We start from the raw sequence: 26,051 nt of genomic DNA, 5'->3' as shown, positions 1-26,051 counted from the left end.
ATGAGGCAGGGGGTCTCGTCCTGCTGCACCGCCCGCACCCGCTGCACCGGCCGGTGCTTCCAGCAGAAGGACCTGTGGGAGGGAGGTGACGGTTCAGCCACAGGCCTCCTCTGCCCCAGGCCCTGGCCTGGGTCCGGCCCTGGCCCTTCAAGGCGGCCACACTCACTTGAACTCCCCGAAGAACTGGGAGACGCAGCCCCGCTCACTGCCGCAGGGGAAGTGGAAGATTCGGCGGCAGCGCCTGCGCCGACAGGCGACCGAGGCACCCCGCAGCCGGCAGATGCAGCACCTCTGGGGACGGCATGGAGGTGGACAGCGTCAGCGCCGCGCAGTCAATGCCGCACTCCCCGGGGAGCCCTGTTCGCCCTCGCCCAGCGCAGCCCCGCCGCGTTTCGGTGGGCTGCCTGGCCATTGACACTGGGCCGCTGATAACGTCCCCTACCCTCCCCAAATTCCCAGTTGCTGCAGAAATGGGCCCTTTTGGGGGAAGGAGGATCTGGGGGCGGTTGCTTGCAGCCAGCTGCCAGAGCATTCCTGGGGGGTTGCTGGCCTGTGCAGCGCCGGGCTCGGGACACGGGGACCACGGTGGGGACACGTCCCCTCCGGCCTCACCTTCTGTGCCACCCGCTTCAGCTCCTGCCGGATGTCGGGGAAGAGAAAGCCGTAGAAGCCCTCTTCATCGGCCCCTTTCTGGCCCAGCCTGGTGGCGTGGTACTGCAAGGGGGGAAAAGAGGGTGCGTGCCAGGGGCTGCCTGTGCCGCGGTGCTGGAGAGGGCGGGGTGTTGTGGACCGGTGGGTGTTGAGCCCCGGGGACTCACCCAGGCAGTTCTCATGGACGCAGAGCCCCTTCTGACGGCACAGCTGCCCCACGACTTCGGGGTCACAGTCTGCTCGCCAGCACAGCCTGCATACTGTCGGAGGACAGCGGCGCTGTCACCCCCAGCACCGCGCCGGTGTGCTGGGGCGGCAGTGCCGGGAGCGGGACGGGGGAGAGGCCGGGGCGCCTTGCCACGATGCGGGGGCCTCCGCTTGCACAGCTGGGCACCAGCCAAAATCCCCTCTGGCAGGTGCCCGGTGGGGATGCTCTGCGCTCACCTTCCTCCTTGGGGACCGGACGCTTTCTTTTGCGCGGGGGTGGCACACGGGAGGGTCCTGCCTGCTCCTCCGGCGGCGCCGGGGGACACTGGGCAGGGGGGGACTGGGGCATCTTGCGGCGCCGCGACCTCAGCTCCATCACCGCAAGTGGCTGCAGTGAAGGAGATGGCTGGGCTTGGGGACGTCGGTGCGGTCAAAGACCGTCCTGATCTTCCAGCGTCTGTGGCAAACTCGCCACTGAGCTGGGGGCGGTTGCGCGGGGTATTTATCCAGCCTGGGCTCTTTGTGACACGGCTCTGCACGCATGTAGGGTCACAAACACGGTCACGCGTGTGCGGAGCCAGGTGACAAATGTCCCCACGCCCAGCCGTCTCCTTCCCTGCATCTGGGACCTGGGGACAGGCACAGGGCTGTGATCCGGGGCGGGAGGGACTGTGGCACGGGCTTCTTGTGCAGACGCTTTTGGGCACGTTTCCCGCGAGCGCAGGGAGGCTGGAGCAGCCTTCACCCACCCGCCCCCCGCTTCCCATCAGGGCTCTGGCCGCGCAGCTTTGGAGCCAGCTCTGTATCCCTGCTGTGACTGGGACGGAGCCAGGTGAGAAGCGGTACTTGTGGCAAAAGTGGGCACTAATTGGGATTTGACTCCTGGCAGTGGTTTTTGGCCAGCAATAGCAGCAGCGGCTGGGGGTGTCCACGGCGTGGCAGCTGAGCTGGGCCGGGCTCTCCGTTGTCCACAGAGCAACTCCACAGCCCCCCCGACACAGTGATGCTGCTGGGGCTGTGGCAAAGCAAAGCAATCGCCTGGAGGGATCGCTGCAGCAAATCCCCGCTGGTGGTGTCACTTCACGGCTGCCTGCTTGGGATTGCCATCAGGGCTCTGGCCGCGGAGCTTCGTGCCACAGCCTGGCTCATGGCCGGCAGGGTCCTGACAGCAGCAAGCGGGGTTGGGGTCGGTAGGCTTTGTTGAAACGGAACACATTTTGCTAAGAAAAGGGACAGTACAAAAATAATGTAAACTCTCCCTAAAAAAAACCCCAAAACAACCCAGAATAACTTAAACCACATGTGCTGGTTTTGGCTGAGAAGGGGTTAATTCTCCTCACTGTGGGGGGGCGGCTGCCTTTCCAGCTTCCCGGGCTCTGCCGCGTGGCGGGGGGGCTGGGAGGGGCGGGGCCGTGGCGGGGGCGGCTGAGCCCGACTGGCCGACGGCAGGTTCATTCCCTACCACGTGACACCATGACCAGCCTATGGAGGGGGGCCAGTTGCAGCTCGGGAGCGGCGCGGCGCGGCTGCGGCGCGGCTGCGGCGCGTGCGGTTTGTTTCGGCGGTTCGTTCCCCCTCTGCCCTCCCTTCCCTCCTCCCCCGGGGCTTTGCGCCTCTCGTTGTTCTCTTTTCCATTGCATTTCTGTTGTTGTTTCTGTTAATTTTAATTATTAAACTGTTCTTATCGCAACCCACGAGCGTTACCCTTCTGATTCTCTCCCCCATCTACCGGTGGGGGAGGGAGCGAGCGACTGTGTGGGGCTGAGCTGCCGCCTAAACCACGACACCACGTCATTCGGCTCGTTAATGGAGAGTCAGGAATTCTGATGCCTGAACAAAGCGCTTGTGCTACGAACCCCTCTGGACGTCTCTGAAGTCCCTGCTGGAGCCCCGGTGTGGGAGAAGGGACCCACGGGGACGCCCTTGCCCTCCCCGCACCCTGGGTCCACTGCTCCGCGCCCTGGGCAGGGAGGCCTTGGCCCCTCAGCAGCTCCCGTGGAGCTTCCCCCTCCCCAGCCCCCGTGGGTTCAGCTCTGGTGCCGCACATCACGTCCCCAAGCGGGTGACACCAGCATCTCACCTGGGGCGGCCAGTGCCAGCTCCTGTTTGGGAAACGACCTGGCAGCACCCACGGTGCCAAGGGGAGGGTCAGGGCCACCGCGGAGGCCCTTGCGCCGCAGCATTTCGGCACATCAGCAAGGCCACGTGTGACGTTCCAGCTTTTATTAGTGAGGCTCTGCAGGTTTCTGGGAGAGGGGCTGGGAGGGCAGCTGGGTGCTGGGGTGTCCTGCGAGGATTCTGGCCTCTTCTTCCTCAGCTGAAGTGCCAGGACCCGGGGTGCTGTGCGAGGGTCCCTGCGTCGGCGGGGCTGGAGTCTGGGCCAGGTGCAACGGGAGGCGCTGCAAGGGGCAGGCAGGGAGACGATGAGCACAACAAGTCCAGGCCACGCTCGCTCCCTCCCCGCATCAGAGCCCTGCGCCTGGCCCCAGGTCCCACGTGCTGTGGTGGCCATGTGGCTGTGGGCACCCTGCCCCGCCCCCCTCACCAGTGCCCGTGCCGCTGCAGTCACCGCACTCCCAGGAGTCGGCGTCTTCTCCTATGCCAGAGCAGAGCTGGTGGGTGCCGCGGGAGGCACAGGAGCCACAGAGCAGAAGTCTCCAGGGCCTGGGGGAGCAATGGGACCCACTGCCACCAAAGGCCCCCCGAGCTGTGGGCTGCCAGCTCGGGCGCAGCGTTGGGCCCTGCTCCCCTCCAGGCACCTGCAGCTGAGCTGCCGGCACGCACCTGGTGCCAGGCCCAGCTCGCCATCCCAGGGACCCGACCCCCCCGGGATACCTGCCCAGAGGAGGAGACGAAGGCATCGTCTCCTCGCCGGGGCTGCAGGGACCGGGGACACGGGCACTCACCCGTTCACCTCCGCCTGCTCCCGTCCCACCGGGCACAGGCACTGGCTGGCATCGCAGGAGCTGTGCCGCTGGTAGTGGTCCGCGAAGGCCCCGTCCTCCTCCCAGGCAGCATCCCTGCGGGAGACAGGAAGCCCTCAGCCGCGGGGGGCGTGGGGGCCACCCTGCTGGCACCCAGGGAGGCAGGAGGGGATCGGCCGGAGCACCACGGAGGGGGAAGGGGGCAGCGGGGAGGGCACCGACCTGTCGGGGATTTTGATGCCCAGGCGAAACATCTCCGCCTGGAAGGTCGGCACGTCCTGGCAGAGGGGGCAGCGGAAGTAGTGCAGGGCAGAGCGCAGCGCCTGGCCCTGGGGCAGAGAGGGCATCAACGTCAGAGCCGGGGCGGGTCTCGTTCGCCCCCTGGGAGCTGGGCGACAGGGTGACGACAGGGCTGATCCCGTCAGGGGCCGGGGGCGATGTCGCCTACCTGGATGCAGCGGCGGTGGAACCAGGCGCTGGCACAGGCAGGACAGACCAGGGTGTCGTAGCAGGGCCGCCCCGCCACCGCCTCCTGGCAGATGAGGCAGGGGGTCTCGTCCTGCTGCACCGCCCGCACCCGCTGCACCGGCCGGTGCTTCCAGCAGAAGGACCTGTGGGAGGGAGGTGACGGTTCAGCCACAGGCCTCCTCTGCCCCAGGCCCTGGCCTGGGTCCGGCCCTGGCCCTTCAAGGCGGCCACACTCACTTGAACTCCCCGAAGAACTGGGAGACGCAGCCCCGCTCACTGCCGCAGGGGAAGTGGAAGATTCGGCGGCAGCGCCTGCGCCGACAGGCGACCGAGGCACCCCGCAGCCGGCAGATGCAGCACCTCTGGGGACGGCATGGAGGTGGACAGCGTCAGCGCCGCGCAGTCAATGCCGCACTCCCCGGGGAGCCCTGTTCGCCCTCGCCCAGCGCAGCCCCGCCGCGTTTCGGTGGGCTGCCTGGCCATTGACACTGGGCCGCTGATAACGTCCCCTACCCTCCCCAAATTCCCAGTTGCTGCAGAAATGGGCCCTTTTGGGGGAAGGAGGATCTGGGGGCGGTTGCTTGCAGCCAGCTGCCAGAGCATTCCTGGGGGGTTGCTGGCCTGTGCAGCGCCGGGCTCGGGACACGGGGACCACGGTGGGGACACGTCCCCTCCGGCCTCACCTTCTGTGCCACCCGCTTCAGCTCCTGCCGGATGTCGGGGAAGAGAAAGCCGTAGAAGCCCTCTTCATCGGCCCCTTTCTGGCCCAGCCTGGTGGCGTGGTACTGCAAGGGGGGAAAAGAGGGTGCGTGCCAGGGGCTGCCTGTGCCGCGGTGCTGGAGAGGGCGGGGTGTTGTGGACCGGTGGGTGTTGAGCCCCGGGGACTCACCAGGCAGTTCTCATGGACGCAGAGCCCCTTCTGACGGCACAGCTGCCCCACGACTTCGGGGTCACAGTCTGCTCGCCAGCACAGCCTGCATACTGTCGGAGGACAGCGGCGCTGTCACCCCCAGCACCGCGCCGGTGTGCTGGGGCGGCAGTGCCGGGAGCGGGACGGGGGAGAGGCCGGGGCGCCTTGCCACGATGCGGGGGCCTCCGCTTGCACAGCTGGGCACCAGCCAAAATCCCCTCTGGCAGGTGCCCGGTGGGGGATGCTCTGCGCTCACCTTCCTCCTTGGGGACCGGACGCTTTCTTTTGCGCGGGGGTGGCACACGGGAGGGTCCTGCCTGCTCCTCCGGCGGCGCCGGGGGACACTGGGCAGGGGGGGACTGGGGCATCTTGCGGCGCCGCGACCTCAGCTCCATCACCGCAAGTGGCTGCAGTGAAGGAGATGGCTGGGCTTGGGGACGTCGGTGCGGTCAAAGACCGTCCTGATCTTCCAGCGTCTGTGGCAAACTCGCCACTGAGCTGGGGGCGGTTGCGCGGGGTATTTATCCAGCCTGGGCTCTTTGTGACACGGCTCTGCACGCATGTAGGGTCACAAACACGGTCACGCGTGTGCGGAGCCAGGTGACAAATGTCCCCACGCCCAGCCGTCTCCTTCCCTGCATCTGGGACCTGGGGACAGGCACAGGGCTGTGATCCGGGGCGGGAGGGACTGTGGCACGGGCTTCTTGTGCAGACGCTTTTGGGCACGTTTCCCGCGAGCGCAGGGAGGCTGGAGCAGCCTTCACCCACCCGCCCCCCGCTTCCCATCAGGGCTCTGGCCGCGCAGCTTTGGAGCCAGCTCTGTATCCCTGCTGTGACTGGGACGGAGCCAGGTGAGAAGCGGTACTTGTGGCAAAAGTGGGCACTAATTGGGATTTGACTCCTGGCAGTGGTTTTTGGCCAGCAATAGCAGCAGCGGCTGGGGGTGTCCACGGCGTGGCAGCTGAGCTGGGCCGGGCTCTCCGTTGTCCACAGAGCAACTCCACAGCCCCCCCGACACAGTGATGCTGCTGGGGCTGTGGCAAAGCAAAGCAATCGCCTGGAGGGATCGCTGCAGCAAATCCCCGCTGGTGGTGTCACTTCACGGCTGCCTGCTTGGGATTGCCATCAGGGCTCTGGCCGCGGAGCTTCGTGCCACAGCCTGGCTCATGGCCGGCAGGGTCCTGACAGCAGCAAGCGGGGTTGGGGTCGGTAGGCTTTGTTGAAACGGAACACATTTTGCTAAGAAAAGGGACAGTACAAAAATAATGTAAACTCTCCCTAAAAAAAACCCCAAAACAACCCAGAATAACTTAAACCACATGTGCTGGTTTTGGCTGAGAAGGGGTTAATTCTCCTCACTGTGGGGGGGCGGCTGCCTTTCCAGCTTGCCGGGCTCTGCCGCGTGGCGGGGGGGCTGGGAGGGGCGGGGCCGTGGCGGGGGCGGCTGAGCCCGACTGGCCGACGGCAGGTTCATTCCCTACCACGTGACACCATGACCAGCCTATGGAGGGGGGCCAGTTGCAGCTCGGGAGCGGCGCGGCGCGGCTGCGGCGCGGCTGCGGCGCGTGCGGTTTGTTTCGGCGGTTCGTTCCCCCTCTGCCCTCCCTTCCCTCCTCCCCCGGGGCTTTGCGCCTCTCGTTGTTCTCTTTTCCATTGCATTTCTGTTGTTGTTTCTGTTAATTTTAATTATTAAACTGTTCTTATCGCAACCCACGAGCGTTACCCTTCTGATTCTCTCCCCCATCTACCGGTGGGGGAGGGAGCGAGCGACTGTGTGGGGCTGAGCTGCCGCCTAAACCACGACACCACGTCATTCGGCTCGTTAATGGAGAGTCAGGAATTCTGATGCCTGAACAAAGCGCTTGTGCTACGAACCCCTCTGGACGTCTCTGAAGTCCCTGCTGGAGCCCCGGTGTGGGAGAAGGGACCCACGGGGACGCCCTTGCCCTCCCCGCACCCTGGGTCCACTGCTCCGCGCCCTGGGCAGGGAGGCCTTGGCCCCTCAGCAGCTCCCGTGGAGCTTCCCCCTCCCCAGCCCCCGTGGGTTCAGCTCTGGTGCCGCACATCACGTCCCCAAGCGGGTGACACCAGCATCTCACCTGGGGCGGCCAGTGCCAGCTCCTGTTTGGGAAACGACCTGGCAGCACCCACGGTGCCAAGGGGAGGGTCAGGGCCACCGCGGAGGCCCTTGCGCCGCAGCATTTCGGCACATCAGCAAGGCCACGTGTGACGTTCCAGCTTTTATTAGTGAGGCTCTGCAGGTTTCTGGGAGAGGGGCTGGGAGGGCAGCTGGGTGCTGGGGTGTCCTGCGAGGATTCTGGCCTCTTCTTCCTCAGCTGAAGTGCCAGGACCCGGGGTGCTGTGCGAGGGTCCCTGCGTCGGCGGGGCTGGAGTCTGGGCCAGGTGCAACGGGAGGCGCTGCAAGGGGCAGGCAGGGAGACGATGAGCACAACAAGTCCAGGCCACGCTCGCTCCCTCCCCGCATCAGAGCCCTGCGCCTGGCCCCAGGTCCCACGTGCTGTGGTGGCCACGTGGCTGTGGGCACCCTGCCCCGCCCCCCTCACCAGTGCCCGTGCCGCTGCAGTCACCGCACTCCCAGGAGTCGGCGTCTTCTCCTATGCCAGAGCAGAGCTGGTGGGTGCCGCGGGAGGCACAGGAGCCACAGAGCAGAAGTCTCCAGGGCCTGGGGGAGCAATGGGACCCACTGCCACCAAAGGCCCCCCGAGCTGTGGGCTGCCAGCTCGGGCGCAGCGTTGGGCCCTGCTCCCCTCCAGGCACCTGCAGCTGAGCTGCCGGCACGCACCTGGTGCCAGGCCCAGCTCGCCATCCCAGGGACCCGACCCCCCCGGGATACCTGCCCAGAGGAGGAGACGAAGGCATCGTCTCCTCGCCGGGGCTGCAGGGACCGGGGACACGGGCACTCACCCGTTCACCTCCGCCTGCTCCCGTCCCACCGGGCACAGGCACTGGCTGGCATCGCAGGAGCTGTGCCGCTGGTAGTGGTCCGCGAAGGCCCCGTCCTCCTCCCAGGCAGCATCCCTGCGGGAGACAGGAAGCCCTCAGCCGCGGGGGGCGTGGGGGCCACCCTGCTGGCACCCAGGGAGGCAGGAGGGGATCGGCCGGAGCACCACGGAGGGGGAAGGGGGCAGCGGGGAGGGCACCGACCTGTCGGGGATTTTGATGCCCAGGCGAAACATCTCCGCCTGGAAGGTCGGCACGTCCTGGCAGAGGGGGCAGCGGAAGTAGTGCAGGGCAGAGCGCAGCGCCTGGCCCTGGGGCAGAGAGGGCATCAACGTCAGAGCCGGGGCGGGTCTCGTTCGCCCCCTGGGAGCTGGGCGACAGGGTGACGACAGGGCTGATCCCGTCAGGGGCCGGGGGCGATGTCGCCTACCTGGATGCAGCGGCGGTGGAACCAGGCGCTGGCACAGGCAGGACAGACCAGGGTGTCGTAGCAGGGCCGCCCGGCCACCACCTCCTGGCAGATGAGGCAGGGGGTCTCGTCCTGCTGCACCGCCCGCACCCGCTGCACCGGCCGGTGCTTCCAGCAGAAGGACCTGTGGGAGGGAGGTGACGGTTCAGCCACAGGCCTCCTCTGCCCCAGGCCCTGGCCTGGGTCCGGCCCTGGCCCTTCAAGGCGGCCACACTCACTTGAACTCCCCGAAGAACTGGGAGACGCAGCCCCGCTCACTGCCGCAGGGGAAGTGGAAGATTCGGCGGCAGCGCCTGCGCCGACAGGCGACCGAGGCACCCCGCAGCCGGCAGATGCAGCACCTCTGGGGACGGCATGGAGGTGGACAGCGTCAGCGCCGCGCAGTCAATGCCGCACTCCCCGGGGAGCCCTGTTCGCCCTCGCCCAGCGCAGCCCCGCCGCGTTTCGGTGGGCTGCCTGGCCATTGACACTGGGCCGCTGATAACGTCCCCTACCCTCCCCAAATTCCCAGTTGCTGCAGAAATGGGCCCTTTTGGGGGAAGGAGGATCTGGGGGCGGTTGCTTGCAGCCAGCTGCCAGAGCATTCCTGGGGGGTTGCTGGCCTGTGCAGCGCCGGGCTCGGGACACGGGGACCACGGTGGGGACACGTCCCCTCCGGCCTCACCTTCTGTGCCACCCGCTTCAGCTCCTGCCGGATGTCGGGGAAGAGAAAGCCGTAGAAGCCCTCTTCATCGGCCCCTTTCTGGCCCAGCCTGGTGGCGTGGTACTGCAAGGGGGGAAAAGAGGGTGCGTGCCAGGGGCTGCCTGTGCCGCGGTGCTGGAGAGGGCGGGGTGTTGTGGACCGGTGGGTGTTGAGCCCCGGGGACTCACCAGGCAGTTCTCATGGACGCAGAGCCCCTTCTGACGGCACAGCTGCCCCACGACTTCGGGGTCACAGTCTGCTCGCCAGCACAGCCTGCATACTGTCGGAGGACAGCGGCGCTGTCACCCCCAGCACCGCGCCGGTGTGCTGGGGCGGCAGTGCCGGGAGCGGGACGGGGGAGAGGCCGGGGCGCCTTGCCACGATGCGGGGGCCTCCGCTTGCACAGCTGGGCACCAGCCAAAATCCCCTCTGGCAGGTGCCCGGTGGGGGATGCTCTGCGCTCACCTTCCTCCTTGGGGACCGGACGCTTTCTTTTGCGCGGGGGTGGCACACGGGAGGGTCCTGCCTGCTCCTCCGGCGGCGCCGGGGGACACTGGGCAGGGGGGGACTGGGGCATCTTGCGGCGCCGCGACCTCAGCTCCATCACCGCAAGTGGCTGCAGTGAAGGAGATGGCTGGGCTTGGGGACGTCGGTGCGGTCAAAGACCGTCCTGATCTTCCAGCGTCTGTGGCAAACTCGCCACTGAGCTGGGGGCGGTTGCGCGGGGTATTTATCCAGCCTGGGCTCTTTGTGACACGGCTCTGCACGCATGTAGGGTCACAAACACGGTCACGCGTGTGCGGAGCCAGGTGACAAATGTCCCCACGCCCAGCCGTCTCCTTCCCTGCATCTGGGACCTGGGGACAGGCACAGGGCTGTGATCCGGGGCGGGAGGGACTGTGGCACGGGCTTCTTGTGCAGACGCTTTTGGGCACGTTTCCCGCGAGCGCAGGGAGGCTGGAGCAGCCTTCACCCACCCGCCCCCCGCTTCCCATCAGGGCTCTGGCCGCGCAGCTTTGGAGCCAGCTCTGTATCCCTGCTGTGACTGGGACGGAGCCAGGTGAGAAGCGGTACTTGTGGCAAAAGTGGGCACTAATTGGGATTTGACTCCTGGCAGTGGTTTTTGGCCAGCAATAGCAGCAGCGGCTGGGGGTGTCCACGGCGTGGCAGCTGAGCTGGGCCGGGCTCTCCGTTGTCCACAGAGCAACTCCACAGCCCCCCCGACACAGTGATGCTGCTGGGGCTGTGGCAAAGCAAAGCAATCGCCTGGAGGGATCGCTGCAGCAAATCCCCGCTGGTGGTGTCACTTCACGGCTGCCTGCTTGGGATTGCCATCAGGGCTCTGGCCGCGGAGCTTCGTGCCACAGCCTGGCTCATGGCCGGCAGGGTCCTGACAGCAGCAAGCGGGGTTGGGGTCGGTAGGCTTTGTTGAAACGGAACACATTTTGCTAAGAAAAGGGACAGTACAAAAATAATGTAAACTCTCCCTAAAAAAAACCCCAAAACAACCCAGAATAACTTAAACCACATGTGCTGGTTTTGGCTGAGAAGGGGTTAATTCTCCTCACTGTGGGGGGGCGGCTGCCTTTCCAGCTTCCCGGGCTCTGCTGCGTGGCGGGGGGGCTGGGAGGGGCGGGGCCGTGGCGGGGGCGGCTGAGCCCGACTGGCCGACGGCAGGTTCATTCCCTACCACGTGACACCATGACCAGCCTATGGAGGGGGGCCAGTTGCAGCTCGGGAGCGGCGCGGCGCGGCTGCGGCGCGGCTGCGGCGCGTGCGGTTTGTTTCGGCGGTTCGTTCCCCCTCTGCCCTCCCTTCCCTCCTCCCCCGGGGCTTTGCGCCTCTCGTTGTTCTCTTTTCCATTGCATTTCTGTTGTTGTTTCTGTTAATTTTAATTATTAAACTGTTCTTATCGCAACCCACGAGCGTTACCCTTCTGATTCTCTCCCCCATCTACCGGTGGGGGAGGGAGCGAGCGACTGTGTGGGGCTGAGCTGCCGCCTAAACCACGACACCACGTCATTCGGCTCGTTAATGGAGAGTCAGGAATTCTGATGCCTGAACAAAGCGCTTGTGCTACGAACCCCTCTGGACGTCTCTGAAGTCCCTGCTGGAGCCCCGGTGTGGGAGAAGGGACCCACGGGGACGCCCTTGCCCTCCCCGCACCCTGGGTCCACTGCTCCGCGCCCTGGGCAGGGAGGCCTTGGCCCCTCAGCAGCTCCCGTGGAGCTTCCCCCTCCCCAGCCCCCGTGGGTTCAGCTCTGGTGCCGCACATCACGTCCCCAAGCGGGTGACACCAGCATCTCACCTGGGGCGGCCAGTGCCAGCTCCTGTTTGGGAAACGACCTGGCAGCACCCACGGTGCCAAGGGGAGGGTCAGGGCCACCGCGGAGGCCCTTGCGCCGCAGCATTTCGGCACATCAGCAAGGCCACGTGTGACGTTCCAGCTTTTATTAGTGAGGCTCTGCAGGTTTCTGGGAGAGGGGCTGGGAGGGCAGCTGGGTGCCGGGGTGTCCTGCGAGGATCCTGGCCTCTTCTTCCTCAGCTGAAGTGCCAGGACCCGGGGTGCTGTGCGAGGGTCCCTGCGTCGGCGGGGCTGGAGTCTGGGCCAGGTGCAACGGGAGGCGCTGCAAGGGGCAGGCAGGGAGACGATGAGCACAACAAGTCCAGGCCACGCTCGCTCCCTCCCCGCATCAGAGCCCTGCGCCTGGCCCCAGGTCCCACGTGCTGTGGTGGCCACGTGGCCATGGGCACCCTGCCCCGCCCCCCTCACCAGTGCCCGTGCCGCTGCAGTCGCCGCACTCCCAGGAGTCGGCGTCTTCTCCTATGCCGGAGCAGAGCTGGTGGGTGCCGCGGGAGGCACAGGAGCCACAGAGCAGAAGTCTCCAGGGCCTGGGGGAGCAATGGGACCCACTGCCACCAAAGGCCCCCCGAGCTGTGGGCTGCCAGCCCGGGCGCAGCGTTGGGCCCTGCTCCCCTCCAGGCACCTGCAGCTGAGCTGCCGGCACGCACCTGGTGCCAGGCCCAGCTCGCCATCCCAGGGACCCGACCCCCCCCGGGATACCTGCCCAGAGGAGGAGACGAAGGCATCGTCTCCTCGCCGGGGCTGCAGGGACCGGGGACACGGGCACTCACCCGTTCACCTCCGCCTGCTCCCGTCCCACCGGGCACAGGCACTGGCTGGCATCGCAGGAGCTGTGCCGCTGGTAGTGGTCCGCGAAGGCCCCGTCCTCCTCCCAGGCAGCATCCCTGCGGGAGACAGGAAGCCCTCAGCCGCGGGGGGCGTGGGGGCCACCCTGCTGGCACCCAGGGAGGCAGGAGGGGATCGGCCGGAGCACCACGGAGGGGGAAGGGGGCAGCGGGGAGGGCACCGACCTGTCGGGGATTTTGATGCCCAGGCGAAACATCTCCGCCTGGAAGGTCGGCACGTCCTGGCAGAGGGGGCAGCGGAAGTAGTGCAGGGCAGAGCGCAGCGCCTGGCCCTGGGGCAGAGAGGGCATCAACGTCAGAGCCGGGGCGGGTCTCGTTCGCCCCCTGGGAGCTGGGCGACAGGGTGACGACAGGGCTGATCCCGTCAGGGGCCGGGGGCGATGTCGCCTACCTGGATGCAGCGGCGGTGGAACCAGGCGCTGGCACAGGCAGGACAGACCAGGGTGTCGTAGCAGGGCCGCCCGGCCACCACCTCCTGGCAGATGAGGCAGGGGGTCTCGTCCTGCTGCACCGCCCGCACCCGCTGCACCGGCCGGTGCTTCCAGCAGAAGGACCTGTGGGAGGGAGGTGACGGTTCAGCCACAGGCCTCCTCTGCCCCAGGCCCTGGCCTGGGTCCGGCCCTGGCCCTTCAAGGCGGCCACACTCACTTGAACTCCCCGAAGAACTGGGAGACGCAGCCCCGCTCACTGCCGCAGGGGAAGTGGAAGATTCGGCGGCAGCGCCTGCGCCGACAGGCGACCGAGGCACCCCGCAGCCGGCAGATGCAGCACCTCTGGGGACGGCATGGAGGTGGACAGCGTCAGCGCCGTGCAGTCAATGCCGCACTCCCCGGGGAGCCCTGTTCGCCCTCGCCCAGCGCAGCCCCGCCGCGTTTCGGTGGGCTGCCTGGCCATTGACACTGGGCCGCTGATAACGTCCCCTACCCTCCCCAAATTCCCAGTTGCTGCAGAAATGGGCCCTTTTGGGGGAAGGAGGATCTGGGGGCGGTTGCTTGCAGCCAGCTGCCAGAGCATTCCTGGGGGGTTGCTGGCCTGTGCAGCGCCGGGCTCGGGACACGGGGACCACGGTGGGGACACGTCCCCTCCGGCCTCACCTTCTGTGCCACCCGCTTCAGCTCCTGCCGGATGTCGGGGAAGAGAAAGCCGTAGAAGCCCTCTTCATCGGCCCCTTTCTGGCCCAGCCTGGTGGCGTGGTACTGCAAGGGGGGAAAAGAGGGTGCGTGCCAGGGGCTGCCTGTGCCGCGGTGCTGGAGAGGGCGGGGTGTTGTGGACCGGTGGGTGTTGAGCCCTGGGGACTCACCAGGCAGTTCTCATGGACGCAGAGCCCCTTCTGACGGCACAGCTGCCCCACGACTTCGGGGTCACAGTCTGCTCGCCAGCACAGCCTGCATACTGTCGGAGGACAGCGGCGCTGTCACCCCCAGCACCGCGCCGGTGTGCTGGGGCGGCAGTGCCGGGAGCGGGACGGGGGAGAGGCCGGGGCGCCTTGCCACGATGCGGGGGCCTCCGCTTGCACAGCTGGGCACCAGCCAAAATCCCCTCTGGCAGGTGCCCGGTGGGGGATGCTCTGCGCTCACCTTCCTCCTTGGGGACCGGACGCTTTCTTTTGCGCGGGGGTGGCACACGGGAGGGTCCTGCCTGCTCCTCCGGCGGCGCCGGGGGACACTGGGCAGGGGGGGACTGGGGCATCTTGCGGCGCCGCGACCTCAGCTCCATCACCGCAAGTGGCTGCAGTGAAGGAGATGGCTGGGCTTGGGGACGTCGGTGCGGTCAAAGACCGTCCTGATCTTCCAGCGTCTGTGGCAAACTCGCCACTGAGCTGGGGGCGGTTGCGCGGGGTATTTATCCAGCCTGGGCTCTTTGTGACACGGCTCTGCACGCATGTAGGGTCACAAACACGGTCACGCGTGTGCGGAGCCAGGTGACAAATGTCCCCACGCCCAGCCGTCTCCTTCCCTGCATCTGGGACCTGGGGACAGGCACAGGGCTGTGATCCGGGGCGGGAGGGACTGTGGCACGGGCTTCTTGTGCAGACGCTTTTGGGCACGTTTCCCGCGAGCGCAGGGAGGCTGGAGCAGCCTTCACCCACCCGCCCCCCGCTTCCCATCAGGGCTCTGGCCGCGCAGCTTTGGAGCCAGCTCTGTATCCCTGCTGTGACTGGGACGGAGCCAGGTGAGAAGCGGTACTTGTGGCAAAAGTGGGCACTAATTGGGATTTGACTCCTGGCAGTGGTTTTTGGCCAGCAATAGCAGCAGCGGCTGGGGGTGTCCACGGCGTGGCAGCTGAGCTGGGCCGGGCTCTCCGTTGTCCACAGAGCAACTCCACAGCCCCCCCGACACAGTGATGCTGCTGGGGCTGTGGCAAAGCAAAGCAATCGCCTGGAGGGATCGCTGCAGCAAATCCCCGCTGGTGGTGTCACTTCACGGCTGCCTGCTTGGGATTGCCATCAGGGCTCTGGCCGCGGAGCTTCGTGCCACAGCCTGGCTCATGGCCGGCAGGGTCCTGACAGCAGCAAGCGGGGTTGGGGTCGGTAGGCTTTGTTGAAACGGAACACATTTTGCTAAGAAAAGGGACAGTACAAAAATAATGTAAACTCTCCCTAAAAAAAACCCCAAAACAACCCAGAATAACTTAAACCACATGTGCTGGTTTTGGCTGAGAAGGGGTTAATTCTCCTCACTGTGGGGGGGCGGCTGCCTTGCCAGCTTGCCGGGCTCTGCCGCGTGGCGGGGGGGCTGGGAGGGGCGGGGCCGTGGCGGGGGCGGCTGAGCCCGACTGGCCGACGGCAGGTTCATTCCCTACCACGTGACACCATGACCAGCCTATGGAGGGGGGCCAGTTGCAGCTCGGGAGCGGCGCGGCGCGGCTGCGGCGCGGCTGCGGCGCGTGCGGTTTGTTTCGGCGGTTCGTTCCCCCTCTGCCCTCCCTTCCCTCCTCCCCCGGGGCTTTGCGCCTCTCGTTGTTCTCTTTTCCATTGCATTTCTGTTGTTGTTTCTGTTAATTTTAATTATTAAACTGTTCTTATCGCAACCCACGAGCGTTACCCTTCTGATTCTCTCCCCCATCTACCGGTGGGGGAGGGAGCGAGCGACTGTGTGGGGCTGAGCTGCCGCCTAAACCACGACACCACGTCATTCGGCTCGTTAATGGAGAGTCAGGAATTCTGATGCCTGAACAAAGCGCTTGTGCTACGAACCCCTCTGGACGTCTCTGAAGTCCCTGCTGGAGCCCCGGTGTGGGAGAAGGGACCCACGGGGACGCCCTTGCCCTCCCCGCACCCTGGGTCCACTGCTCCGCGCCCTGGGCAGGGAGGCCTTGGCCCCTCAGCAGCTCCCGTGGAGCTTCCCCCTCCCCAGCCCCCGTGGGTTCAGCTCTGGTGCCGCACATCACGTCCCCAAGCGGGTGACACCAGCATCTCACCTGGGGCGGCCAGTGCCAGCTCCTGTTTGGGAAACGACCTGGCAGCACCCACGGTGCCAAGGGGAGGGTCAGGGCCACCGCGGAGGCCCTTGCGCCGCAGCATTTCGGCACATCAGCAAGGCCACGTGTGACGTTCCAGCTTTTATTAGTGAGGCTCTGCAGGTTTCTGGGAGAGGGGCTGGGAGGGCAGCTGGGTGCCGGGGTGTCCTGCGAGGATCCTGGCCTCTTCTTCCTCAGCTGAAGTGCCAGGACCCGGGGTGCTGTGCGAGGGTCCCTGCGTCGGCGGGGCTGGAGTCTGGGCCAGGTGCAACGGGAGGCGCTGCAAGGGGCAGGCAGGGAGACGATGAGCACAACAAGTCCAGGCCACGCTCGCTCCCTCCCCGCATCAGAGCCCTGCGCCTGGCCCCAGGTCCCACGTGCTGTGGTGGCCACGTGGCCGTGGGCACCCTGCCCCGCCCCCCTCACCAGTGCCCGTGCCGCTGCAGTCGCCGCACTCCCAGGAGTCGGCGTCTTCTCCTATGCCGGAGCAGAGCTGGTGGGTGCCGCGGGAGGCACAGGAGCCACAGAGCAGAAGTCTCCAGGGCCTGGGGGAGCAATGGGACCCACTGCCACCAAAGGCCCCCCGAGCTGTGGGCTGCCAGCCCGGGCGCAGCGTTGGGCCCTGCTCCCCTCCAGGCAGCCGAAGCTGAGCTGCCAGCACGCACCTGGTGCCAGGCCCAGCTCGCCATCCCAGGGACCCGACCCCCCCCGGGATACCTGCCCAGAGGAGGAGACGAAGGCATCGTCTCCTCGCCGGGGCTGCAGGGACCGGGGACACGGGCACTCACCCGTTCACCTCCGCCTGCTCCCGTCCCACCGGGCACAGGCACTGGCTGGCATCGCAGGAGCTGTGCCGCTGGTAGTGGTCCGCGAAGGCCCCGTCCTCCTCCCAGGCAGCATCCCTGCGGGAGACAGGAAGCCCTCAGCCGCGGGGGGCGTGGGGGCCACCCTGCTGGCACCCAGGGAGGCAGGAGGGGATCGGCCGGAGCACCACGGAGGGGGAAGGGGGCAGCGGGGAGGGCACCGACCTGTCGGGGATTTTGATGCCCAGGCGAAACATCTCCGCCTGGAAGGTCGGCACGTCCTGGCAGAGGGGGCAGCGGAAGTAGTGCAGGGCAGAGCGCAGCGCCTGGCCCTGGGGCAGAGAGGGCATCAACGTCAGAGCCGGGGCGGGTCTCGTTCGCCCCCTGGGAGCTGGGCGACAGGGTGACGACAGGGCTGATCCCGTCAGGGGCCGGGGGCGATGTCGCCTACCTGGATGCAGCGGCGGTGGAACCAGGCGCTGGCACAGGCAGGACAGACCAGGGTGTCGTAGCAGGGCCGCCCCGCCACCGCCTCCTGGCAGATGAGGCAGGGGGTCTCGTCCTGCTGCACCGCCCGCACCCGCTGCACCGGCCGGTGCTTCCAGCAGAAGGACCTGTGGGAGGGAGGTGACGGTTCAGCCACAGGCCTCCTCTGCCCCAGGCCCTGGCCTGGGTCCGGCCCTGGCCCTTCAAGGCGGCCACACTCACTTGAACTCCCCGAAGAACTGGGAGACGCAGCCCCGCTCACTGCCGCAGGGGAAGTGGAAGATTCGGCGGCAGCGCCTGCGCCGACAGGCGACCGAGGCACCCCGCAGCCGGCAGATGCAGCACCTCTGGGGACGGCATGGAGGTGGACAGCGTCAGCGCCGCGCAGTCAATGCCGCACTCCCCGGGGAGCCCTGTTCGCCCTCGCCCAGCGCAGCCCCGCCGCGTTTCGGTGGGCTGCCTGGCCATTGACACTGGGCCGCTGATAACGTCCCCTACCCTCCCCAAATCCCCAGTTGCTGCAGAAATGGGCCCTTTTGGGGGAAGGAGGATCTGGGGGCGGTTGCTTGCAGCCAGCTGCCAGAGCATTCCTGGGGGGTTGCTGGCCTGTGCAGCGCCGGGCTCGGGACACGGGGACCACGGTGGGGACACGTCCCCTCCGGCCTCACCTTCTGTGCCACCCGCTTCAGCTCCTGCCGGATGTCGGGGAAGAGAAAGCCGTAGAAGCCCTCTTCATCGGCCCCTTTCTGGCCCAGCCTGGTGGCGTGGTACTGCAAGGGGGGAAAAGAGGGTGCGTGCCAGGGGCTGCCTGTGCCGCGGTGCTGGAGAGGGCGGGGTGTTGTGGACCGGTGGGTGTTGAGCCCCGGGGACTCACCAGGCAGTTCTCATGGACGCAGAGCCCCTTCTGACGGCACAGCTGCCCCACGACTTCGGGGTCACAGTCTGCTCGCCAGCACAGCCTGCATACTGTCGGAGGACAGCGGCGCTGTCACCCCCAGCACCGCGCCGGTGTGCTGGGGCGGCAGTGCCGGGAGCGGGACGGGGGAGAGGCCGGGGCGCCTTGCCACGATGCGGGGGCCTCCGCTTGCACAGCTGGGCACCAGCCAAAATCCCCTCTGGCAGGTGCCCGGTGGGGGATGCTCTGCGCTCACCTTCCTCCTTGGGGACCGGACGCTTTCTTTTGCGCGGGGGTGGCACACGGGAGGGTCCTGCCTGCTCCTCCGGCGGCGCCGGGGGACACTGGGCAGGGGGGGACTGCGGCATCTTGCGGCGCCGCGACCTCAGCTCCATCACCGCAAGTGGCTGCAGTGAAGGAGATGGCTGGGCTTGGGGATGTCGGTGCGGTCAAAGACCGTCCTGATCTTCCAGCGTCTGTGGCAAACTCGCCACTGAGCTGGGGGCGGTTGCGCGGGGTATTTATCCAGCCTGGGCTCTTTGTGACACGGCTCTGCACGCATGTAGGGTCACAAACACGGTCACGCGTGTGCGGAGCCAGGTGACAAATGTCCCCACGCCCAGCCGTCTCCTTCCCTGCATCTGGGACCTGGGGACAGGCACAGGGCTGTGATCCGGGGCGGGAGGGACTGTGGCACGGGCTTCTTGTGCAGACGCTTTTGGGCACGTTTCCCGCGAGCGCAGGGAGGCTGGAGCAGCCTTCACCCACCCGCCCCCCGCTTCCCATCAGGGCTCTGGCCGCGCAGCTTTGGAGCCAGCTCTGTATCCCTGCTGTGACTGGGACGGAGCCAGGTGAGAAGCGGTACTTGTGGCAAAAGTGGGCACTAATTGGGATTTGACTCCTGGCAGTGGTTTTTGGCCAGCAATAGCAGCAGCGGCTGGGGGTGTCCACGGCGTGGCAGCTGAGCTGGGCCGGGCTCTCCGTTGTCCACAGAGCAACTCCACAGCCCCCCCGACACAGTGATGCTGCTGGGGCTGTGGCAAAGCAAAGCAATCGCCTGGAGGGATCGCTGCAGCAAATCCCCGCTGGTGGTGTCACTTCACGGCTGCCTGCTTGGGATTGCCATCAGGGCTCTGGCCGCGGAGCTTCGTGCCACAGCCTGGCTCATGGCCGGCAGGGTCCTGACAGCAGCAAGCGGGGTTGGGGTCGGTAGGCTTTGTTGAAACGGAACACATTTTGCTAAGAAAAGGGACAGTACAAAAATAATGTAAACTCTCCCTAAAAAAAACCCCAAAACAACCCAGAATAACTTAAACCACATGTGCTGGTTTTGGCTGAGAAGGGGTTAATTCTCCTCACTGTGGGGGGGCGGCTGCCTTTCCAGCTTCCCGGGCTCTGCCGCGTGGCGGGGGGGCTGGGAGGGGCGGGGCCGTGGCGGGGGCGGCTGAGCCCGACTGGCCGACGGCAGGTTCATTCCCTACCACGTGACACCATGACCAGCCTATGGAGGGGGGCCAGTTGCAGCTCGGGAGCGGCGCGGCGCGGCTGCGGCGCGGCTGCGGCGCGTGCGGTTTGTTTCGGCGGTTCGTTCCCCCTCTGCCCTCCCTTCCCTCCTCCCCCGGGGCTTTGCGCCTCTCGTTGTTCTCTTTTCCATTGCATTTCTGTTGTTGTTTCTGTTAATTTTAATTATTAAACTGTTCTTATCGCAACCCACGAGCGTTACCCTTCTGATTCTCTCCCCCATCTACCGGTGGGGGAGGGAGCGAGCGACTGAGTGGGGCTGAGCTGCCGCCTAAACCACGACACCACGTCATTCGGCTCGTTAATGGAGAGTCAGGAATTCTGATGCCTGAACAAAGCGCTTGTGCTACGAACCCCTCTGGACGTCTCTGAAGTCCCTGCTGGAGCCCCGGTGTGGGAGAAGGGACCCACGGGGACGCCCTTGCCCTCCCCGCACCCTGGGTCCACTGCTCCGCGCCCTGGGCAGGGAGGCCTTGGCCCCTCAGCAGCTCCCGTGGAGCTTCCCCCTCCCCAGCCCCCATGGGTTCAGCTCTGGTGCCGCACATCACGTCCCCAAGCGGGTGACACCAGCATCTCACCTGGGGCGGCCAGTGCCAGCTCCTGTTTGGGAAACGACCTGGCAGCACCCACGGTGCCAAGGGGAGGGTCAGGGCCACCGCGGAGGCCCTTGCGCCGCAGCATTTCGGCACATCAGCAAGGCCACGTGTGACGTTCCAGCTTTTATTAGTGAGGCTCTGCAGGTTTCTGGGAGAGGGGCTGGGAGGGCAGCTGGGTGCCGGGGTGTCCTGCGAGGATCCTGGCCTCTTCTTCCTCAGCTGAAGTGCCAGGACCCGGGGTGCTGTGCGAGGGTCCCTGCGTCGGCGGGGCTGGAGTCTGGGCCAGGTGCAACGGGAGGCGCTGCAAGGGGCAGGCAGGGAGACGATGAGCACAACAAGTCCAGGCCACGCTCGCTCCCTCCCCGCATCAGAGCCCTGCGCCTGGCCCCAGGTCCCACGTGCTGTGGTGGCCACGTGGCTGTGGGCACCCTGCCCCGCCCCCCTCACCAGTGCCCGTGCCGCTGCAGTCGCCGCACTCCCAGGAGTCGGCGTCTTCTCCTATGCCGGAGCAGAGCTGGTGGGTGCCGCGGGAGGCACAGGAGCCACAGAGCAGAAGTCTCCAGGGCCTGGGGGAGCAATGGGACCCACTGCCACCAAAGGCCCCCCGAGCTGTGGGCTGCCAGCCCGGGCGCAGCGTTGGGCCCTGCTCCCCTCCAGGCAGCCGAAGCTGAGCTGCCGGCACGCACCTGGTGCCAGGCCCAGCTCGCCATCCCAGGGACCCGACCCCCCCGGGATACCTGCCCAGAGGAGGAGACGAAGGCATCGTCTCCTCGCCGGGGCTGCAGGGACCGGGGACACGGGCACTCACCCGTTCACCTCCGCCTGCTCCCGTCCCACCGGGCACAGGCACTGGCTGGCATCGCAGGAGCTGTGCCGCTGGTAGTGGTCCGCGAAGGCCCCGTCCTCCTCCCAGGCAGCATCCCTGCGGGAGACAGGAAGCCCTCAGCCGCGGGGGGCGTGGGGGCCACCCTGCTGGCACCCAGGGAGGCAGGAGGGGATCGGCCGGAGCACCACGGAGGGGGAAGGGGGCAGCGGGGAGGGCACCGACCTGTCGGGGATTTTGATGCCCAGGCGAAACATCTCCGCCTGGAAGGTCGGCACGTCCTGGCAGAGGGGGCAGCGGAAGTAGTGCAGGGCAGAGCGCAGCGCCTGGCCCTGGGGCAGAGAGGGCATCAACGTCAGAGCCGGGGCGGGTCTCGTTTGCCCCCTGGGAGCTGGGCGACAGGGTGACGACAGGGCTGATCCCGTCAGGGGCCGGGGGCGATGTCGCCTACCTGGATGCAGCGGCGGTGGAACCAGGCGCTGGCACAGGCAGGACAGACCAGGGTGTCGTAGCAGGGCCGCCCCGCCACCACCTCCTGGCAGATGAGGCAGGGGGTCTCGTCCTGCTGCACCGCCCGCACCCGCTGCACCGGCCGGTGCTTCCAGCAGAAGGACCTGTGGGAGGGAGGTGACGGTTCAGCCACAGGCCTCCTCTGCCCCAGGCCCTGGCCTGGGTCCGGCCCTGGCCCTTCAAGGCGGCCACACTCACTTGAACTCCCCGAAGAACTGGGAGACGCAGCCCCGCTCACTGCCGCAGGGGAAGTGGAAGATTCGGCGGCAGCGCCTGCGCCGACAGGCGACCGAGGCACCCCGCAGCCGGCAGATGCAGCACCTCTGGGGACGGCATGGAGGTGGACAGCGTCAGCGCCGCGCAGTCAATGCCGCACTCCCCGGGGAGCCCTGTTCGCCCTCGCCCAGCGCAGCCCCGCCGCGTTTCGGTGGGCTGCCTGGCCATTGACACTGGGCCGCTGATAACGTCCCCTACCCTCCCCAAATCCCCAGTTGCTGCAGAAATGGGCCCTTTTGGGGGAAGGAGGATCTGGGGGCGGTTGCTTGCAGCCAGCTGCCAGAGCATTCCTGGGGGGTTGCTGGCCTGTGCAGCGCCGGGCTCGGGACACGGGGACCACGGTGGGGACACGTCCCCTCCGGCCTCACCTTCTGTGCCACCCGCTTCAGCTCCTGCCGGATGTCGGGGAAGAGAAAGCCGTAGAAGCCCTCTTCATCGGCCCCTTTCTGGCCCAGCCTGGTGGCGTGGTACTGCAAGGGGGGAAAAGAGGGTGCGTGCCAGGGGCTGCCTGTGCCGCGGTGCTGGAGAGGGCGGGGTGTTGTGGACCGGTGGGTGTTGAGCCCCGGGGACTCACCAGGCAGTTCTCATGGACGCAGAGCCCCTTCTGACGGCACAGCTGCCCCACGACTTCGGGGTCACAGTCTGCTCGCCAGCACAGCCTGCATACTGTCGGAGGACAGCGGCGCTGTCACCCCCAGCACCGCGCCGGTGTGCTGGGGCGGCAGTGCCGGGAGCGGGACAGGGGAGAGGCCGGGGCGCCTTGCCACGATGCGGGGGCCTCCGCTTGCACAGCTGGGCACCAGCCAAAATCCCCTCTGGCAGGTGCCCGGTGGGGGATGCTCTGCGCTCACCTTCCTCCTTGGGGACCGGACGCTTTCTTTTGCGCGGGGGTGGCACACGGGAGGGTCCTGCCTGCTCCTCCGGCGGCGCCGGGGGACACTGGGCAGGGGGGGACTGGGGCATCTTGCGGCGCCGCGACCTCAGCTCCATCACCGCAAGTGGCTGCAGTGAAGGAGATGGCTGGGCTTGGGGACGTCGGTGCGGTCAAAGACCGTCCTGATCTTCCAGCGTCTGTGGCAAACTCGCCACTGAGCTGGGGGCGGTTGCGCGGGGTATTTATCCAGCCTGGGCTCTTTGTGACACGGCTCTGCACGCATGTAGGGTCACAAACACGGTCACGCGTGTGCGGAGCCAGGTGACAAATGTCCCCACGCCCAGCCGTCTCCTTCCCTGCATCTGGGACCTGGGGACAGGCACAGGGCTGTGATCTGGGGCGGGAGGGACTGTGGCACGGGCTTCTTGTGCAGACGCTTTTGGGCACGTTTCCCGCGAGCGCAGGGAGGCTGGAGCAGCCTTCACCCACCCGCCCCCCGCTTCCCATCAGGGCTCTGGCCGCGCAGCTTTGGAGCCAGCTCTGTATCCCTGCTGTGACTGGGACGGAGCCAGGTGAGAAGCGGTACTTGTGGCAAAAGTGGGCACTAATTGGGATTTGACTCCTGGCAGTGGTTTTTGGCCAGCAATAGCAGCAGCGGCTGGGGGTGTCCACGGCATGGCAGCTGAGCTGGGCCGGGCTCTCCGTTGTCCACAGAGCAACTCCACAGCCCCCCCGACACAGTGATGCTGCTGGGGCTGTGGCAAAGCAAAGCAATCGCCTGGAGGGATCGCTGCAGCAAATCCCCGCTGGTGGTGTCACTTCACGGCTGCCTGCTTGGGATTGCCATCAGGGCTCTGGCCGCGGAGCTTCGTGCCACAGCCTGGCTCATGGCCGGCAGGGTCCTGACAGCAGCAAGCGGGGTTGGGGTCGGTAGGCTTTGTTGAAACGGAACACATTTTGCTAAGAAAAGGGACAGTACAAAAATAATGTAAACTCTCCCTAAAAAAAACCCCAAAACAACCCAGAATAACTTAAACCACATGTGCTGGTTTTGGCTGAGAAGGGGTTAATTCTCCTCACTGTGGGGGGGCGGCTGCCTTGCCAGCTTCCCGGGCTCTGTCGCGTGGCGGGGGGGCTGGGAGGGGCGGGGCCGTGGCGGGGGCGGCTGAGCCCGACTGGCCGACGGCAGGTTCATTCCCTACCACGTGACACCATGACCAGCCTATGGAGGGGGGCCAGTTGCAGCTCGGGAGCGGCGCGGCGCGGCTGCGGCGCGGCTGCGGCGCGTGCGGTTTGTTTCGGCGGTTCGTTCCCCCTCTGCCCTCCCTTCCCTCCTCCCCCGGGGCTTTGCGCCTCTCGTTGTTCTCTTTTCCATTGCATTTCTGTTGTTGTTTCTGTTAATTTTAATTATTAAACTGTTCTTATCGCAACCCACGAGCGTTACCCTTCTGATTCTCTCCCCCATCTACCGGTGGGGGAGGGAGCGAGCGACTGTGTGGGGCTGAGCTGCCGCCTAAACCACGACACCACGTCATTCGGCTCGTTAATGGAGAGTCAGGAATTCTGATGCCTGAACAAAGCGCTTGTGCTACGAACCCCTCTGGACGTCTCTGAAGTCCCTGCTGGAGCCCCGGTGTGGGAGAAGGGACCCACGGGGACGCCCTTGCCCTCCCCGCACCCTGGGTCCACTGCTCCGCGCCCTGGGCAGGGAGGCCTTGGCCCCTCAGCAGCTCCCGTGGAGCTTCCCCCTCCCCAGCCCCCGTGGGTTCAGCTCTGGTGCCGCACATCACGTCCCCAAGCGGGTGACGCCAGCATCTCACCTGGGGCGGCCAGTGCCAGCTCCTGTTTGGGAAACGACCTGGCAGCACCCACGGTGCCAAGGGGAGGGTCAGGGCCACCGCGGAGGCCCTTGCGCCGCAGCATTTCGGCACATCAGCAAGGCCACGTGTGACGTTCCAGCTTTTATTAGTGAGGCTCTGCAGGTTTCTGGGAGAGGGGCTGGGAGGGCAGCTGGGTGCCGGGGTGTCCTGCGAGGATCCTGGCCTCTTCTTCCTCAGCTGAAGTGCCAGGACCCGGGGTGCTGTGCGAGGGTCCCTGCGTCGGCGGGGCTGGAGTCTGGGCCAGGTGCAACGGGAGGCGCTGCAAGGGGCAGGCAGGGAGACGATGAGCACAACAAGTCCAGGCCACGCTCGCTCCCTCCCCGCATCAGAGCCCTGCGCCTGGCCCCAGGTCCCACGTGCTGTGGTGGCCACGTGGCCGTGGGCACCCTGCCCCGCCCCCCTCACCAGTGCCCGTGCCGCTGCAGTCGCCGCACTCCCAGGAGTCGGCGTCTTCTCCTATGCCGGAGCAGAGCTGGTGGGTGCCGCGGGAGGCACAGGAGCCACAGAGCAGAAGTCTCCAGGGCCTGGGGGAGCAATGGGACCCACTGCCACCAAAGGCCCCCCGAGCTGTGGGCTGCCAGCCCGGGCGCAGCGTTGGGCCCTGCTCCCCTCCAGGCAGCCGAAGCTGAGCTGCCGGCACGCACCTGGTGCCAGGCCCAGCTCGCCATCCCAGGGACCCGACCCCCCCGGGATACCTGCCCAGAGGAGGAGACGAAGGCATCGTCTCCTCGCCGGGGCTGCAGGGACCGGGGACACGGGCACTCACCCGTTCACCTCCGCCTGCTCCCGTCCCACCGGGCACAGGCACTGGCTGGCATCGCAGGAGCTGTGCCGCTGGTAGTGGTCCGCGAAGGCCCCGTCCTCCTCCCAGGCAGCATCCCTGCGGGAGACAGGAAGCCCTCAGCCGCGGGGGGCGTGGGGGCCACCCTGCTGGCACCCAGGGAGGCAGGAGGGGATCGGCCGGAGCACCACGGAGGGGGAAGGGGGCAGCGGGGAGGGCACCGACCTGTCGGGGATTTTGATGCCCAGGCGAAACATCTCCGCCTGGAAGGTCGGCACGTCCTGGCAGAGGGGGCAGCGGAAGTAGTGCAGGGCAGAGCGCAGCGCCTGGCCCTGGGGCAGAGAGGGCATCAACGTCAGAGCCGGGGCGGGTCTCGTTTGCCCCCTGGGAGCTGGGCGACAGGGTGACGACAGGGCTGATCCCGTCAGGGGCCGGGGGCGATGTCGCCTACCTGGATGCAGCGGCGGTGGAACCAGGCGCTGGCACAGGCAGGACAGACCAGGGTGTCGTAGCAGGGCCGCCCCGCCACCACCTCCTGGCAGATGAGGCAGGGGGTCTCGTCCTGCTGCACCGCCCGCACCCGCTGCACCGGCCGGTGCTTCCAGCAGAAGGACCTGTGGGAGGGAGGTGACGGTTCAGCCACAGGCCTCCTCTGCCCCAGGCCC

At 66.9% G+C, this 26,051-nt stretch overlaps 3 protein-coding genes across 3 annotated transcripts; all 3 read right to left on the bottom strand.

Annotated features, from left to right (window-relative positions):
• Positions 1 to 7,404: 7,404 nt before the first annotated feature.
• LOC142051371 (E3 ubiquitin-protein ligase PHF7-like) lies at positions 7,405 to 9,849 on the bottom strand. Its single transcript, XM_075080514.1, has 9 exons — positions 9,738 to 9,849; positions 9,461 to 9,552; positions 9,255 to 9,356; positions 8,809 to 8,933; positions 8,552 to 8,714; positions 8,326 to 8,432; positions 8,086 to 8,199; positions 7,692 to 7,843; positions 7,405 to 7,547 (listed from the first exon to the last, which is right to left on the bottom strand). The coding sequence occupies exons 1-9, from the start codon at positions 9,847 to 9,849 to the stop codon at positions 7,405 to 7,407; spliced, it is 1,110 nt and encodes a 369-aa protein (XP_074936615.1).
• A 1,850-nt stretch (positions 9,850 to 11,699) lies between these two features.
• On the bottom strand, positions 11,700 to 14,171 carry LOC142051372 (E3 ubiquitin-protein ligase PHF7-like). The gene is made up of 9 exons (XM_075080516.1): positions 14,060 to 14,171; positions 13,783 to 13,874; positions 13,577 to 13,678; positions 13,131 to 13,255; positions 12,874 to 13,036; positions 12,648 to 12,754; positions 12,408 to 12,521; positions 12,046 to 12,164; positions 11,700 to 11,868 (listed from the first exon to the last, which is right to left on the bottom strand). The coding sequence occupies exons 1-9, from the start codon at positions 14,169 to 14,171 to the stop codon at positions 11,726 to 11,728; spliced, it is 1,077 nt and encodes a 358-aa protein (XP_074936617.1). The 3' UTR covers positions 11,700 to 11,725.
• Positions 14,172 to 20,343: 6,172 nt separating this feature from the next.
• LOC142051379 (E3 ubiquitin-protein ligase PHF7-like) lies at positions 20,344 to 22,814 on the bottom strand. The gene is made up of 9 exons (XM_075080524.1): positions 22,703 to 22,814; positions 22,426 to 22,517; positions 22,220 to 22,321; positions 21,774 to 21,898; positions 21,517 to 21,679; positions 21,291 to 21,397; positions 21,051 to 21,164; positions 20,657 to 20,808; positions 20,344 to 20,512 (listed from the first exon to the last, which is right to left on the bottom strand). The coding sequence occupies exons 1-9, from the start codon at positions 22,812 to 22,814 to the stop codon at positions 20,370 to 20,372; spliced, it is 1,110 nt and encodes a 369-aa protein (XP_074936625.1). The 3' UTR covers positions 20,344 to 20,369.
• Positions 22,815 to 26,051: the final 3,237 nt, after the last annotated feature.

The sequence above is a fragment of the Phalacrocorax aristotelis genome, unplaced genomic scaffold (genome assembly GCF_949628215.1).
Source record: "Phalacrocorax aristotelis unplaced genomic scaffold, bGulAri2.1 scaffold_156, whole genome shotgun sequence".
NCBI lineage: Eukaryota > Metazoa > Chordata > Aves > Suliformes > Phalacrocoracidae > Phalacrocorax > Phalacrocorax aristotelis.
The sequence above is the reverse complement of the archived record's forward strand: the minus strand, read 5'-3'. Positions and strand labels throughout refer to the sequence as shown.

Excerpts from the sequence above, each read along its gene's own strand:
- LOC142051379 (XM_075080524.1), bottom strand. The coding sequence starts at position 22,814 with ATGCCCCAGTCCCCCCCTGCCCAGTGTCCCCCGGCGCCGCCGGAGGAG. Across the intron at positions 22,322-22,425 it reads GCGTCCATGAGAACTGCCTG|TACCACGCCACCAGGCTGGG; the intron begins GTGAGTCCCCGG and ends CCCCCCTTGCAG. Across the intron at positions 20,809-21,050 it reads GAGCAGGCGGAGGTGAACGG|GCCCTGGAGACTTCTGCTCT; the intron begins GTGAGTGCCCGT and ends TTGCTCCCCCAG.
- LOC142051371 (XM_075080514.1), bottom strand. The coding sequence starts at position 9,849 with ATGCCCCAGTCCCCCCCTGCCCAGTGTCCCCCGGCGCCGCCGGAGGAG. Across the intron at positions 9,553-9,737 it reads TCCGGTCCCCAAGGAGGAAG|TATGCAGGCTGTGCTGGCGA; the intron begins GTGAGCGCAGAG and ends GTCCTCCGACAG. Across the intron at positions 8,433-8,551 it reads TCCACCGCCGCTGCATCCAG|GGCCAGGCGCTGCGCTCTGC; the intron begins GTAGGCGACATC and ends TCTCTGCCCCAG.
- LOC142051372 (XM_075080516.1), bottom strand. The coding sequence starts at position 14,171 with ATGCCCCAGTCCCCCCCTGCCCAGTGTCCCCCGGCGCCGCCGGAGGAG. Across the intron at positions 13,679-13,782 it reads GCGTCCATGAGAACTGCCTG|TACCACGCCACCAGGCTGGG; the intron begins GTGAGTCCCCAG and ends CCCCCCTTGCAG. Across the intron at positions 12,165-12,407 it reads GAGCAGGCGGAGGTGAACGG|GCCCTGGAGACTTCTGCTCT; the intron begins GTGAGTGCCCGT and ends TTGCTCCCCCAG.